This window comes from Pelmatolapia mariae, linkage group LG23 (genome assembly GCF_036321145.2).
Source record: "Pelmatolapia mariae isolate MD_Pm_ZW linkage group LG23, Pm_UMD_F_2, whole genome shotgun sequence".
NCBI classification, from domain to species: domain Eukaryota; kingdom Metazoa; phylum Chordata; class Actinopteri; order Cichliformes; family Cichlidae; genus Pelmatolapia; species Pelmatolapia mariae.
In genome coordinates, this window is record NC_086246.1 from 43,784,717 (window position 1) to 43,798,274 (window position 13,558).

At 41.4% G+C, this 13,558-nt stretch overlaps 2 protein-coding genes across 5 annotated transcripts in view; one reads left to right on the top strand and one right to left on the bottom strand.

Annotated features, from left to right (window-relative positions):
* Positions 1–678: 678 nt before the first annotated feature.
* On the top strand, positions 679–9,777 carry pcsk9 (proprotein convertase subtilisin/kexin type 9). 2 transcript variants are annotated; one of them, XM_063466807.1, is made up of 12 exons: positions 679–977; positions 1,334–1,525; positions 2,473–2,605; positions 3,694–3,827; positions 3,928–4,069; positions 4,838–5,034; positions 5,124–5,307; positions 5,854–6,030; positions 6,115–6,263; positions 6,355–6,520; positions 8,499–8,665; positions 8,747–9,777. In XM_063466807.1, exons 1-12 carry the CDS (start codon positions 804–806, stop codon positions 8,939–8,941), a joined length of 2,010 nt encoding a protein of 669 aa, XP_063322877.1. In that variant the 5' UTR covers positions 679–803; the 3' UTR covers positions 8,942–9,777. The 2 variants fall into 2 exon arrangements, with proteins under 2 accessions (XP_063322877.1, XP_063322878.1); XM_063466808.1 differs by lacking the exons at positions 3,694–3,827; positions 3,928–4,069.
* Positions 9,778–10,722: 945 nt separating this feature from the next.
* usp24 (ubiquitin specific peptidase 24) overlaps positions 10,723–13,558 on the bottom strand; it is a 32,843-nt gene continuing 30,007 nt past the window's right edge. For all 3 annotated transcript variants that reach the window (XM_063465891.1, XM_063465890.1, XM_063465893.1), the window contains one exon: positions 10,723–13,369. In XM_063465891.1, coding sequence (XP_063321961.1) covers positions 13,307–13,369 — 63 coding nt within the window. In that variant the 3' untranslated portion in view covers positions 10,723–13,306. The remainder of the gene's footprint in view (positions 13,370–13,558) is intronic.

The window sequence follows — 13,558 nt, forward strand, 5'->3', positions numbered from 1 at the left end:
ATTATGTAACAGTTTCCTGAGTTCATTAAGAGTAAAGGGATCATGCTTTGAAAAAAATGTTTTTTAAAAAATCGTAATAATTATTACTTTTCTTATTCTTTTTAAATGGAAGTGTATGAAACTGCTAACAGTTTTGAGTGCTTAAAGTTAAAAACGCGTACAGTAGATACAATGTCAGAGTAAAATAGAGACGCAAGCGTTTTGCGTCGCATTCTGCAGTCCCGCGCACATATTAAATTAAAAAAACAAACAAACAAACAGTAAAGATAATAAAACAGCATAGATAAACTATGAAAAATAAACGTAGCCTCCCTGTGAGTGCGCAATCACGGAGAATGAGTTTACGCGTACTTAGACTTTCAATCACAGCTCATACTGTTCACATTAAGTGCGCGTGCTAAAACGACATCAACAAATCAACTTGAACTGAGAGGAAGTGTTCTCTCAGATTGACATGCAATAATTACAGGGTGGTTTGGGGGGCATGAAACATGACTCCTCCACAGTAAGAGGTGTTTTAAACGGAGGACAATCATTCGATACAAAAGCGGTGGCGTGAGCCATGGAAACGTCACCAGTCCCCGCCTTAAGTTATAAGAATCAATTGTTCGATTCCCCCCCACCCCCTAAAATCAGAATAGATTGTTGGAGGCGTTATCTTAACTGCCAGACACAGAGGGCACGCGGCTGTTGGAGACTTATCATCAGGATAAGTCAGACTGAAATAAAAAATAAAAACATCAGTGGTGTATTTAATAGCTGTCCTTATCATTTTACTGGGAACAGTTCAAGAGGTGTGAAGAATGCGTCGCACCTCAGCCTGGATTGGCTGGGCTTTATGTTTGTGCGCATCTCTGGCCGTGCGCGCACAGGACTACACCGAGGACGACGAGATGATCCTGGACCTGGTCGGCGAGGACAGGACTGATCCTGAAACCGGAACCGACCCGGCAGCCGAGTTCATCAGGTGCAACAAGGTAATGGCATAGTGATTGTGTCAAAGGCATTTAATGCGCATCTTCAGTCATCAGCACCTGTCATTATTCCAAAAACGGGTAAAATATTTGGTCAAATATTTCAACAAACAATCTTTGCTGATGTACCTGACAAGCTGCCAGTGTGAGATACAGATTCATTAAAATGTGCGTTCACATTCTGGGAGCGTTAAAAATACTTATTCATGTATTATTGTGAAAACAGCGCAAAACACACAATATATATATATATATATACATATATATATAAAAATCCAACTTATTGCACGCATGCTACATTTCTCCTGTGCATGTTGACATGAAGATCACATGTGCGGTGCATTCTTTTTACTGTGCAGGTAGCCTGGCGCATTCCCGGACAGTACATAGTTGTATTGCGTCAGGGGACGCACGAGTCTCAACTCCAGAGGACCATCAGGAGGCTGCGAGGTAAAGCAGCCAGGAGAGGATACCTGGTGGAGATCCTGCAGACCTACTCAGGAGCACTGCGTGGCTTTCTGGTCAAAATGAGTAGTGACGTCCTTCACCTGGTAATTGCGTCACTTTACTGGATAATATCGTAATATGTGTTCGGAAAAAGTGTGATTTAAAACTTTAAGGCAAAAAGGGGAACACAGGGAAATAGATGTCAAATTATAGCAGATCCATTTTCTAAAGGTTAGGACATTCCGAACGGGACATCCTAAGAGCTTATAGGTGGAAGGCAGATCTAAGAAAGCAGCTATAGTCTTGAATAACACTGTTACATTGTAACATCGTATACTGGCACAAGACGAGTTAATGGGAGCAAAGATTGGAGTAATATGGATTTTCTGACTGCAGCATTTTGCAGAGGTCTGTGCAATCTGTGTATATTTGACCTACTTGACCAAAATAAAGTGAGAATACGGGAGTCTGGAATGAATGATAGACAAAGTGTACTACTTTCGGTTAAATATTGGCGGCGTTTTCAGGATTATTTATTTCGAGTCGCATAAGAGGGACCGAGAATGATGAGAGGTGTGTGTGTATTTATGTGTGTTTTTTATTTTTAAATCTGTAAAATTATAAGTAAGTATAGATTTAAAGTAAAAGAACTCCTCACCTGCCTTTAGACCCGCATTTCAAATCAAATGTCAGATGTTAACAAAGAGGTTTTGTGGAGCATTTGAAATCATTCAGCTGTAGGAGCTGAACAAAAATAATCCGAAACTTTGCTGAAAAACACACAGAAAATAGAATTAGTTGAACTCTATAGTATGAGTGCTGGTGGTAATTTTAGACAGAGTTTCTTGACAGTTGAGAGGTTGTAGACCCACCTTTGGTATCTGCGCATTCTTGAATAATGTCAAAAAATAAAAATACACAAATAAAACGTGAAACAGTGAAACAGACTTCAAAGAAGGATGGTCAGCTTTACCCCCAACTGATTTAACAATCAACTTCCTGTTAATCTTTCCTTACCACCCACAGTTAAGTTTGCTTGTGTTCCTGTCAGGTGGCGAAGCTCCCTCACGTGCACTACATAGAGGAGGACTCATCCATCTTTGCTCAGAGCGCCCCCTGGAACCTGCAGAGGTTACTGCACCCTTACGGTGGCTTCTCTGAAAATGGAACATACAGACCTCCAAGTGAGTTTGTCTCTGTCCATGACTTATCTGTGTTTTTCGTCGAAATCTAGGGAACCACGTGCGCTCTTAAGCAATGTAACTACCGAGGCAAACAAAACATTTTCAGTTTTCAGTTTCAGGAGTCATTGGGGCGGTTGGAGTAATATACAACTACCCCAATGTTTCTATTGTAAACAGCTCAAGAACAGCAGAAAACACGACTTTTCTTATTTCATTTTCCACATTTATGATAACAGGAACACTTATTCTACTGCAGCATATTCAGCAGTCTCATCTCTCTTATTATATCAAGCTGTAAACAACAAGGAATTCCTGTCTTTGTGTAATAAGCCAGATATTGAAAGGTGCCTCTCAGTTTAATTTCTATGACATGACCCAGCAGTCACCCTACGGTCACCATCACCATGGCAACCTTTAATTGCAGCCGCTTCTGAAGAACTAATTACATGCCAATATCTGTGTTGTGTTGTTTAGTTCAATTCAAGCTAAACTTAATTACAGTTAGATCCATAACTTGCTGGGCCAAGACACCATTTTTGTAGTTTTGCCTTTGTGCACCGCCACAGTGGACCATCATTCAAATTAGCATTACCTGTTAGGGAAGTAAATCCATTTTTTATATACAGATACATTTTCAGAGGCTCAATAATAATTGGAAAATGGACTGACAGTTTCATGGCCAAGTGAGGCCTGTTCCTTGGTGTTTCACATGAAGTAGTATATAAAATCTTTGGTTGAACCAGGGTGTTGAACTTGTATTTGGTAACTATCTACTAGAAGTCTCAATGCCAATGCAAGAAACATTAATTTGTATAAATTTACTAGCCCTTAGACTGTGGTGGACAGGGGCTCAAAGAACCAGTTCTTTCTTTCTCATCTTCCCAAACATTTGTCACTGGAACTAAATGCTTATGGGGCTTTAAAAATTATCTTTATTTCATTTAAATGACATCTGAGCCATTTGTGCAGTTTAGCTGTCAGATATCCATCAAGCAGTGCAGCTTTCCAACAGCAACCACACCGAGATTTCTTCCCTCAGAAATTGCATTTTCTAATTACATGTCAAATTCACCATCTGTCCTCTGCAGATGATGGAGGGAGGACGCAGGTGTATCTGATGGATGGCAGTGTGCAGAGTTCTCACAGAGAGGTTGAAGGACGGGTACTCATCACAGACTTCAATAACGCCCCCGAAGAGGATGGAGTCAGAGTTCACAGACAGGTTAAACACATGCACGCACAAATGAAACATTTCAATTCTACAACACTTATGTATTTGCAATTGCAGCTCAATAACATTCTCAATCCTCGTTCCACTACAGGCCAGTCAGTGTGACAGTCATGGTACACACATGGCAGGTATTGTGAGTGGATCAGATTCAGGTGTTGCTCGAGGGGCTGGTGTTAACCTAGTGCGTGTGCTCAACTGTCAGGGTAAAGGGACCGTCTCAGGAGCTCTGGCAGGTAAGACAGAAACTGTTGAACTGTACTACCAGAGCCAAGCAAAAACTCTTGAGTTTCTTTCTCTTGGGTCATGGTGACACATTTTCCAGTCACACATTTTTAGCAGCATGAGCTTGTGGATGGCATGACAAATATTTCAGTTTTATCGAAACATTGTTTTCCAGAGGACATCTTCTGACTATGACCTCTGGCCCTTTCCCTCTAGATATACATGGGGAGTGTCATAACTGGGTTATTGCAAGAACATGAGTGGGTCATACGTTTAACATTTTGGCTGTTGACTGGTTCTTTGTGGGCACAGGCAGTGCAACCATCATCTACAGTGTACAGAATTCTAATCTACATTATGAGTGTCATGTTTCACTCTTACAGCAACTTTGATTTAAAGCTGCAGGTGGAAAAAAATGCCCATATTTGTAGAAAAAAAATAAAATAAAAAAGACCCCAACTGCAGCAGTTCTTCAGTCTCTGTTCACCAGACAGAAGAACCAGACTTTTCTCTTCTTCTTCTAAAGCCTGAGAAGTTCAGGTCAGACTGCTTGTGTTAAAATATAAATAATTATGGGTAGTATGGATCCCTAGGAGACCAATGATCCCTAACCAAGCAGCTATAAACTCTTAGTCTGGTTTTAAAGACTTTTAGAACACACTTTCATTTCATTAACTGTATTGAAAAAGAAAAGGAAGAAGGCCACTTCTCCAGTGTAAAACCTCCAATTTTTCTTGAGTGTATGAGGTTTTAGATTGTCCCTTTCCCCTCTCTGTCAGGAATGGAATACATCCGAGCCACTTTACTGGCCCGCCCAGTGGATGCAGTAGTCGTGTTGCTTCCTTTTGCCGGTGGCCTCAGCCGTTCATTAAACACAGCCTGTCGAGACATGGTGGCTAACAGCGCTGTGGTCATCGCCGCAGCAGGGAACTACAGAGATGATGCCTGTCTCTACTCACCTGCTTCAGAGCCTGAGGTAATTTAACACTGAAAATGCAATCACATTCTGGCCCCACTTACATGCGACCCTTACCTTCACCTCCTTTCGTGTGTGTGTGTGTATAGGTCATCACAGTGGGGGCAGTTAACTCAATGGACCAGCTCATGTCACAGGGAGCAGGTGGTACCAACTTCGGCCGCTGTGTTGATTTGTTTGCACCCGGCGACGACATCGTTAGTGCCAGTAGTGACTGCAGCACCTGCTTCACCTCCCGCAGTGGAACCTCACAGGCTGCTGCACACACTGCAGGTACGCAAACACACACACGCGCACGCAAAAGCAATCTGTGTATGCTGTTGGTATATCAATCATTCTTTTATTACAGACTCAATGATCCTTACAAAAAAAATCACATAAACACTAGAAAAAATATAATTGCATATTATAGATCATTGCAGGGAAAGCGGCTGTAGCAGTGTCTCCACACCTGGGATTGGTGGCATGTTGTACTACATCTTATATTTGATAATCCTGCAATGATTTTCAGAGGCATTAAGCCTGCAGATAAATTTATGCATGAGATTTCTGAAAACAACTTTAAAAGTACTGACTTGTGCATCCACAAATATTTCACTTGCGCTGACAAATCAAGGTTTTCTCTCTAATGATCACTCAGAAGACTTTCACTAGTTAGCATACAAGTATGCAGTGTACAGACGTGTACGGCGTGCTTTAAATAGAGATATCTTCACTTAAGTTGCATAAGAAAGGTTGTGCATAAATCATTTTTGCACATCAGTATCGCTACCATTTGTCACAGCATAATTACTTCATAATTTGTTTTTATCTGTGTAGGTGTCGTAGCAGTGATCCTGTCGTCCAATCAGATTGCATCACCATTGCACGTCCTCCATCTGATGCTGCATTACTCCATCAGCAACACTATCGACTTCCTATCTTTGTCTGAAAGCCATCGGCTGACTACGCCAAACCTGGTAGCAGCCATGCCTCCGGCTATCAAAACGTCACCAAGTTAGTGACTCACGTGCCTTTATCACACACAGACTTATAGTATCTATATGTGGTTCACATATGTGTTCCTATTTCTACATGCAGATGGGGAGCTACGGTGCCGGTCAGTGTGGTCAGAGAGGTCAGGAGTCGCGAGCACCGACAGGGTCATCAGCCGCTGTCGTCAAGGGGAGGAAATGATGGGCTGCAGCAGTTATGCTCCTGAAGGCGTCCGTGTGGGGGAAACCATCACTGTTAGTTCAGTTACATCAGCCATAATATCAACAATAACTTCACTCTAAAGTCTATAAGTCTACGGACAAACCCTCACCCCTGTGTTTACAGATGAACAGCGGACACATGGAGTGTATTGCCCATAATGGTCCAGCAGGTAAAGGTGTGTATGCTGTGGCCCGCTGTTGTGTGATAAGCGGTCTGCAGTGCCAGGTCCATGCTAGTCCTGAGCAAGGACAAGCTGCTCAGTGCGTCGGCCCCCAGCACCACCTGACCGGTGAGTCACGTGTACAATCTGCAGGAGTTTGAATGAGGCAGCCAGTCTGACATTTTAGGAGAAGCTCTTACTTATTTTAATGCTGAGAATTAGAAGAGAAAATAAATGACACCATCATGTGTGTCTATAAATCAGAAGTTCAACTATCAGCTCATAATTTTGCAAAAATATTACCGTAAAAAAATCAAAGGGGTAATATATTAAATATTTACACTCACAGGACACTTTATTAGGTACGCCTTGCTAGTACTGGGTTGATCTCATTTTTTTACCTTGCTTTAGTTCTTTATGGCATAGACATAGATTCAACAAGGTGCTGGAAACATTCCTCAGAGATTTTGGACCATATTAACATGACAGCATCGCACAGTTGCTGCAGGTTTGTCGGCTGCACATGTATGATGCAAATCTCCCGATCCACCATATCCCAAATGTGCTGGATGGTCATTTGAGTACATTGAAGTCATTGTCTAAGAAACCAGTCTGAGATGATGTGAGCTTGTGACATGGTGCGTTATCCATGAAGGGATAGACTTGGTCAGCAACAGTGCTAAGGTAGGCTTTTTCTGACCACTCTGCATATATCCAAGAGATTGTTGTGTGTATTTCAGCAGTTTGTCGAGTACTCAGACCAGCCCCTCTAGCACAAACAACCATACGGCATTCAAAATCCCTTAAATCGCCTTCCTTCCCCATTCGGATGCCCTGATGCTCAGTTTGAGTTATTTGCCGATCAAAGCTAACTTTACTTTAAAAACAGTGAGCACTGACCAAAGTGCTGAACATAAACTAAAAAGAATAAAAATATAAATACTAAAAAAAAAAAAAAAATACAAATGAAATGACAGTAACAATATAGAACACCAACATCAGAAAGACAATAAAATCAAAATAAAATTAACATTCTATTCTGGGTTCATGTGATTAGCTGATTTGCATAAATTAGCAGTTGATGAGGTGTAGTTAAAGACTATTAATTTGGACTTAATCTTCCATTTAACAAGTCCTCTCTATTTTTCATGAACATATGTACAGATTACATAAAAATATAGCTGGTGCAGAGTTGTTGTTTTTTTAATTTCATTTTGAATATTTGTATTAATTTAATTTCAGCTAGTTTTCAGTGTGTTAGGAGTCTTAGTTTGAACTTAAGCAGGTTGTCTCGACTATGATGTGATTAGCTGATTATATGTTTATGATCATGACCATTTGTACCTAATATAGTGGACAGACAGTGAATAGGGCTCTTCAGATAGATTTTATTTTATCCATACCAACAATAAAAAAATAAATAAAATAAATACTAATACAAATCTAATACTGTTAGATCAAGGAAACAATGTTCCAGAAAGCATCTTTCAGAGTCATGCTGGGAAAATGTGGAGGAAAAAATTATTTATTTAATATCTTTCTGTTTTAAATTAGTAATCAGAGATCATGGTTTAATGTTTCATAGCTGGCAGAATGAATACAGCTCTTTGAACACTGTTGATATTGCTTATGATAAGTTTAGCCAAGAGACTCCTCCCTCCAGCTTCACACTAAGAGATATAGGAAGTGGCATGAAATGTCAGCCCCCTTTAAAAACAAAAACAAAGTCTATTAATTTAAATTTAGTTGGTGTCGATGTTCTGAAGCAATTCAATGTTGCACCTCAGGTATATAATCTGTATTTTTTAGTCAAAGTCAGGCTGCTGCATTTAGAATATCTTAGCCGGTTATGCTTGTTCCCATGGTAATCACCCTGAAAGGAAAATGTAACCCTAGCCAGCACAATTGCCAGCTTCTCCACGAGTGTGTGATATAAAAAGCAGCTTTTCAAATGTCATTAGAGCACTTAAATGACTTTACATTACATTTCTCATTGGTTGCCTCCATAGTGGTCTCTGTGAGGAGGATCAGTTAATGCTTGGCAACAGCGCCTCTAAAGTTCTTTGCTCCTTCATCGTGTTTAAAGATTCAGCTGATTCTTCTCTAGGGTGTACATCGATTTCCACAGCTGAGATCTCATCTGATTCACATCCACGTCACAGCCAGGGGAAGCGCTGCACGGTGAAAGAGGGGGTCACATCACACGCGATATGCTGCCATGCTCCATCTCTCGAGTGCAACCTGTTGGAAAACATATCAGCTGACAAAGATCAGGTGAAATAAAATAAAAATCACAGTACAAACTTTGAGAATCAGCTACTGGAAGTTACCTCAGAAGTTATCGTTTTCCTTCAGGTTGAGGTTTCCTGTCCTTCCGGCTGGACTCTGACAGACTGCAGCGCCGTCTCTCGGGGCTCTGCTATCTTGGGGCCAGTTGCCAAGGGAAACAGTTGCCATGTCTATGGTGTCACGGCAGTGGATGGAGCAGCGGGTGCTGCCGTCTGCTGTCGTGTCGCACCACCAGAGCAGCAAGCTGCAACACCTCACTGATCCGGTTTCACCTCACTTTGGTTTCTAACATCGTTGAAACAGCTTTGACGTTGCCATTTTTGTCTTTGGTCAGTTTTAACCCCCCTTACACTTTTCTGAGAAACCTCAACATCCTTAATATTCACTTAAAGCACTTCTGTAAAGCTGATTGTGTGTGTTTTAGTTTTAGGATTACGCCAAATTATGCTCCAGTGCACATATTATATATGACTTGACAACCTGTAAGCTATTTTTGTATCTTTTTACAAAACAGTTATAATAAAAAGAGCTTTCACAAACATACGGTTTGGATAATAGTGTAGTATTTACCGGGTATACCATCCGCATGCTGTTTAGAAGTTAATAAACTGAACAAATGAAATCAAAATGTTAAGCTCTGGTGTCAGCCATGTGTGTTTTAGAGTGGAAAAACATGATAATGTGCACCACAGGTTGTCACAGTTAGCATGTGTTATGTATGCACTGATTTCCTGACATTCCTCAGTCTTGTGCAGCACAGCTGCAGGTAATCAGCCTGCTTGGCAGCTTGATTAACAAGTCAGGTACCTTTTGCTCATTTTGTGAAACAGTAGGTGGAAACAAAATGAGGTAAATGGCTAACAGTAGGGACACCAGTTTTCATGTCTGCCCAGAGTGTTATTGTGACAGTGGCTTTTATGGCTCCACAGTTAGAGACTTAGTTCTGATACACAGGTGGATGACTTCAGTGTGAACAAGAGCAAAAGGAAGCATATAAACCACTGTCAGCTAGCTTGTGCCAATCAGCTAGCTGTCTGATTGGCACTGATAAGACTGATAAGAAAAAATAAAAACAAAGTTTACCCAGAATACAGTAAATGAAGCTAGTGCTGAATTGATGTGTGTAATTCTGTTTGCAGGATGCAGAGTAGGTACAAATTGAAGATTTAAGCTATTCTGATTTAGAATCAGCATTCTCAAAGATTCAGTTGGTGTTTGTTTCTTATGTCATTATTTGTAACCATTTAACTAGTGACCTGATCCATCAGCTGTAATGGTCAAACTTAGAAGCCTGAGCCTTCTATGATTTTTAAAACATAAAAGAAACTGCTCTTGTTTTGTATTATTTGGTCTGCTGTAACCTGTAAATGGTTCCCAAATGGTGTGCCTCAAGGCAAGTTCAGGCCTGCTAAAAAATGAGCTGTTTATTGCAATTTACAAAAATGGGCACCAAAAGTTTCAAAACCCGTGCTGTAAACAAATTAAATTATCTGTTGTGCAACGTCTCTGCTGCATAAATTGATATCAGTATCGACATTGGGGCCACAGGTAATGTTTTTAAGGTGCTGTAGACTGTATATAAAAGATGGATGTAGGTTCCAGGACTAAAAAAGTAAAGTATGTGTGGATTTGTGTGCATTTTTTCTAATAACCACCAGGAGCTACTTATCTAGTTGCAAAGAAAAGTCCAGTTTAATAGAATGAGAAAGTGGTCCTTAGCTTGTTTGCATAGTAAAAGCTTTCCTGATGAGTTTAGCTTGTAGATTCAAGCCTTGCTGAAGACAAGCTGGTGTTCATTTGATGAATTATAGTTCCTATTTGTGTCTACAAAGATAATAAATTGAAATGTGCCCCCCCCCCCCAGTTTGTCATTATCTTGTTTTAAAAGAGCTAAGATGAAGATGGTGAAAACGCTCAGTTTGAAGCTTCACAAAACAACTAGTGATGTCACAGAGGTTACATCTTTTATATACAGTCTACGGTTGTATCATGGGACAGTATATAGAAATGCATAAAGACAATATTTGCAAAAGGTTGTGCATTCCAGTTTATTTTATATCAAATTTCCCCTTAATCAAACTCTGATGTACAAATTAAAACTGAGTCTTAACATGCATTACAGAGTCTTGCGATGTCAGAAGTGAAGTTTCAAAATTGAATGACAGTAAAAACCCGTATAGATGCCAATCCCTAACCTCGCACCTACCCATCCCTCCCTGCATCCCAGGATTAAAACAAGATTGTTTTGAAGTTGTTTTTTTTTTCTTTTTTTTTCTTCCTATTTTTAAGTATTTGTGGTGATGTAGCAGAGGGCCAAACCAACAAAACTCTTGGCTGAATGCAACTCATGTTGCCATGGCCATGTAATCACTTGGCACAGACTGCATGCAGCTCCTTCAGATCGCACATAACCAGCCACTGTGAAGGGGCGTGTGTTTGTGACACTAATGATACCAAATTACACAGCAAACAACATGGGGAGGGGGTGGGGGCTGATTTTGTTTTTTTTCCCATCACGCAGAAAAGACAAACCTCACCATCACTTACTGCCACACATGCAAACGTGCTGGAGAGCACGATGTGACATTCACATCTAATGAGATGAAAATGGGGTGGAGGAGCATGGAAGGGCTAAAGCGGTGTCTTTCCTCTCCTCGGATGCAGAGGAGCCAGCGGATTGATCGCACGTTGATTTGAACAGAAAATCATTTTGCATGGTAGCTTCCTAGGTCCTTACATTGTAAACATTGACCTGTTAAAGCTGAGAGCTAATCTGCTAAGCAAGTTTAGGCTCATGTCTTAAAACATGTTAGTGAAAGCGTGACTTCATTAAAACTACCTAGCATGAATTATCTACAAAGTGTCTCTGTCTGAGTGCAGAGTGAAGAGAAGCAGCATTTTACCATCATCAGAACCCTGTCGTGTTGCCTAAACCCTGTGTTACTGGGTAAAACTTCCACGCCCACCTCCCCATTCACACACAGAGTCAACAGTTACATTCCAACAGTCCTTTGTCACAACACACAGAGGAAATTCCCTGTAGTAGTTTCAAGAATAATGCAAAGGAAGAAGCCCTGTTGCCCTCCTACAGCAATTCTACATGACCACAGGAGACACTTGGTTTAGCGTCACAGGTGGAGCAGATGAGGACGTACCTCATCGGAGATGTGACGAGACAGTGTCCGAGGGGAGACGGGAGGGAGATCGGGAGGTTAAGGCACTTCAAGTCTCCCGATGATGGGTGCAGGGATGATGGTAACATGGGTGTTGCTCTCCAGTAAAAACTAGAGCTACATTTGGGTTTAGCTCCTCTGTGTGTGTCCAAAGGTTGACAAAAGCAAAAGGCAAAGCAAAATGTAAACTCCATCGGAAAAAAAAGAAACCTGATAAAGCAGAGGTAACAGTGAGGTGAAGAGGACCTGTTCTCTGTCTTTGTGAGCGAAGTGAATGAGTGACACACGCCTGCATGTTTTTCAGAAGTTCTAGTTTTTGTGTGCATGTGTGTGTGTAACCTTGGCACCTAAAAATAAAAACGTGCTCCTGAGCTCCCCTTCAGGCAGCACTGATGGCCCACCACAACTGATCTGCGCTCTTCCAGATCAGCTTTTTCCTGCATAAGGCTCGAGTCCCTAATCCTCTGCAGTAATTCAATTCATCCAGATTCAAAGAAAAGTGGCATTGAAAATAAAACACAGCGACAAAAAGAATAAAATCCAGAACACGAGGCTGCTTGTCAGCAAGGAGGAGGAGTGGAGGGAGAGTACTGACCATGGCACTGCTTGTTTCAGATATGCTGAGGGTCTGGAACCGTCATACGACAGGACCAACCCCCTACTGCATCCCGATGGCTACACTGTGGTGGCCGAGGGTCAAAGGTCAAGTCACAGGCAGACTGGCTTGCCATCAGGGCTCTCATGTGTTGCATAAGTGGCACTGCAAATGTAAGTTGTTAAAAGCAAAAGAAGACGAGGCTCTAGAGGAACTGACCAGTGCTGCTGTACATCACAACAGAATGGGTTGGACTATAAAGTGCATACTTAAACCCACCCTCCCTCCCAAGTGCTCATATGTGGAGGTGTTCCTGTACAAGTACACACGTGTGTCTGTAAGTTCCTCTAGAGCAGCTAAATGTGACCTCCCGCAATTTGCATGGCTGTGAGAGAAGAGCACAGGACACTTTAAAATATTATCTTACACTGGTAATAACATCTATGGAACAAAATCTTTACAATATGAATATGTAGATAAATTGGCAAACATGAGCAGAAAATTGTTAAAACACAACCCAAACCCATCCTCCACCTTGCTGTCATTCTGAGTGAATGAATGAATAAAAGGATAAACTGAAGTCATCCATGATTGTGGAAGGTTATTTGCACTTCCCACCCTAATCAACTCTGCTGCCCTTTATGATAATGCATCTCCATCATCGCCTTGGCTCATGTGAAAGGAAGTAATTCATGATTTATTCATAGCTCCTTCGTTGCCTTAGCGACCGAGACAAATGTTCTGATTGGCTTGCTGTGGAGTCCTAACTGTCCTGACCAATCAGAGGCAAAGTGCAGCCTTTTCGAATGGCTTCCTGGAGCTGCCTCTCCTTTGGAGGGATCCCACTGGTAGGACAACCTAGGGGTCCACATCTTCTAGATCGCTCTTAGAATCGCCGAGCATCATGGGAGACTCTGACCCCTGTGGTAGTTGGATTAAAAAAAAAAAAAAAAGTAGAATTATCCATCTGTTAGGCAGAGCCAGGAGGATTAAAATTTCTATTCAACACACCGATTATCTATAATGTTTTTATGTGAGCACAAGTGACAATCTGGGGCTGTGTGGGCATCCTGACAGCCCCAGCAGGAGTCGGAGAAGAATGAAACAGCT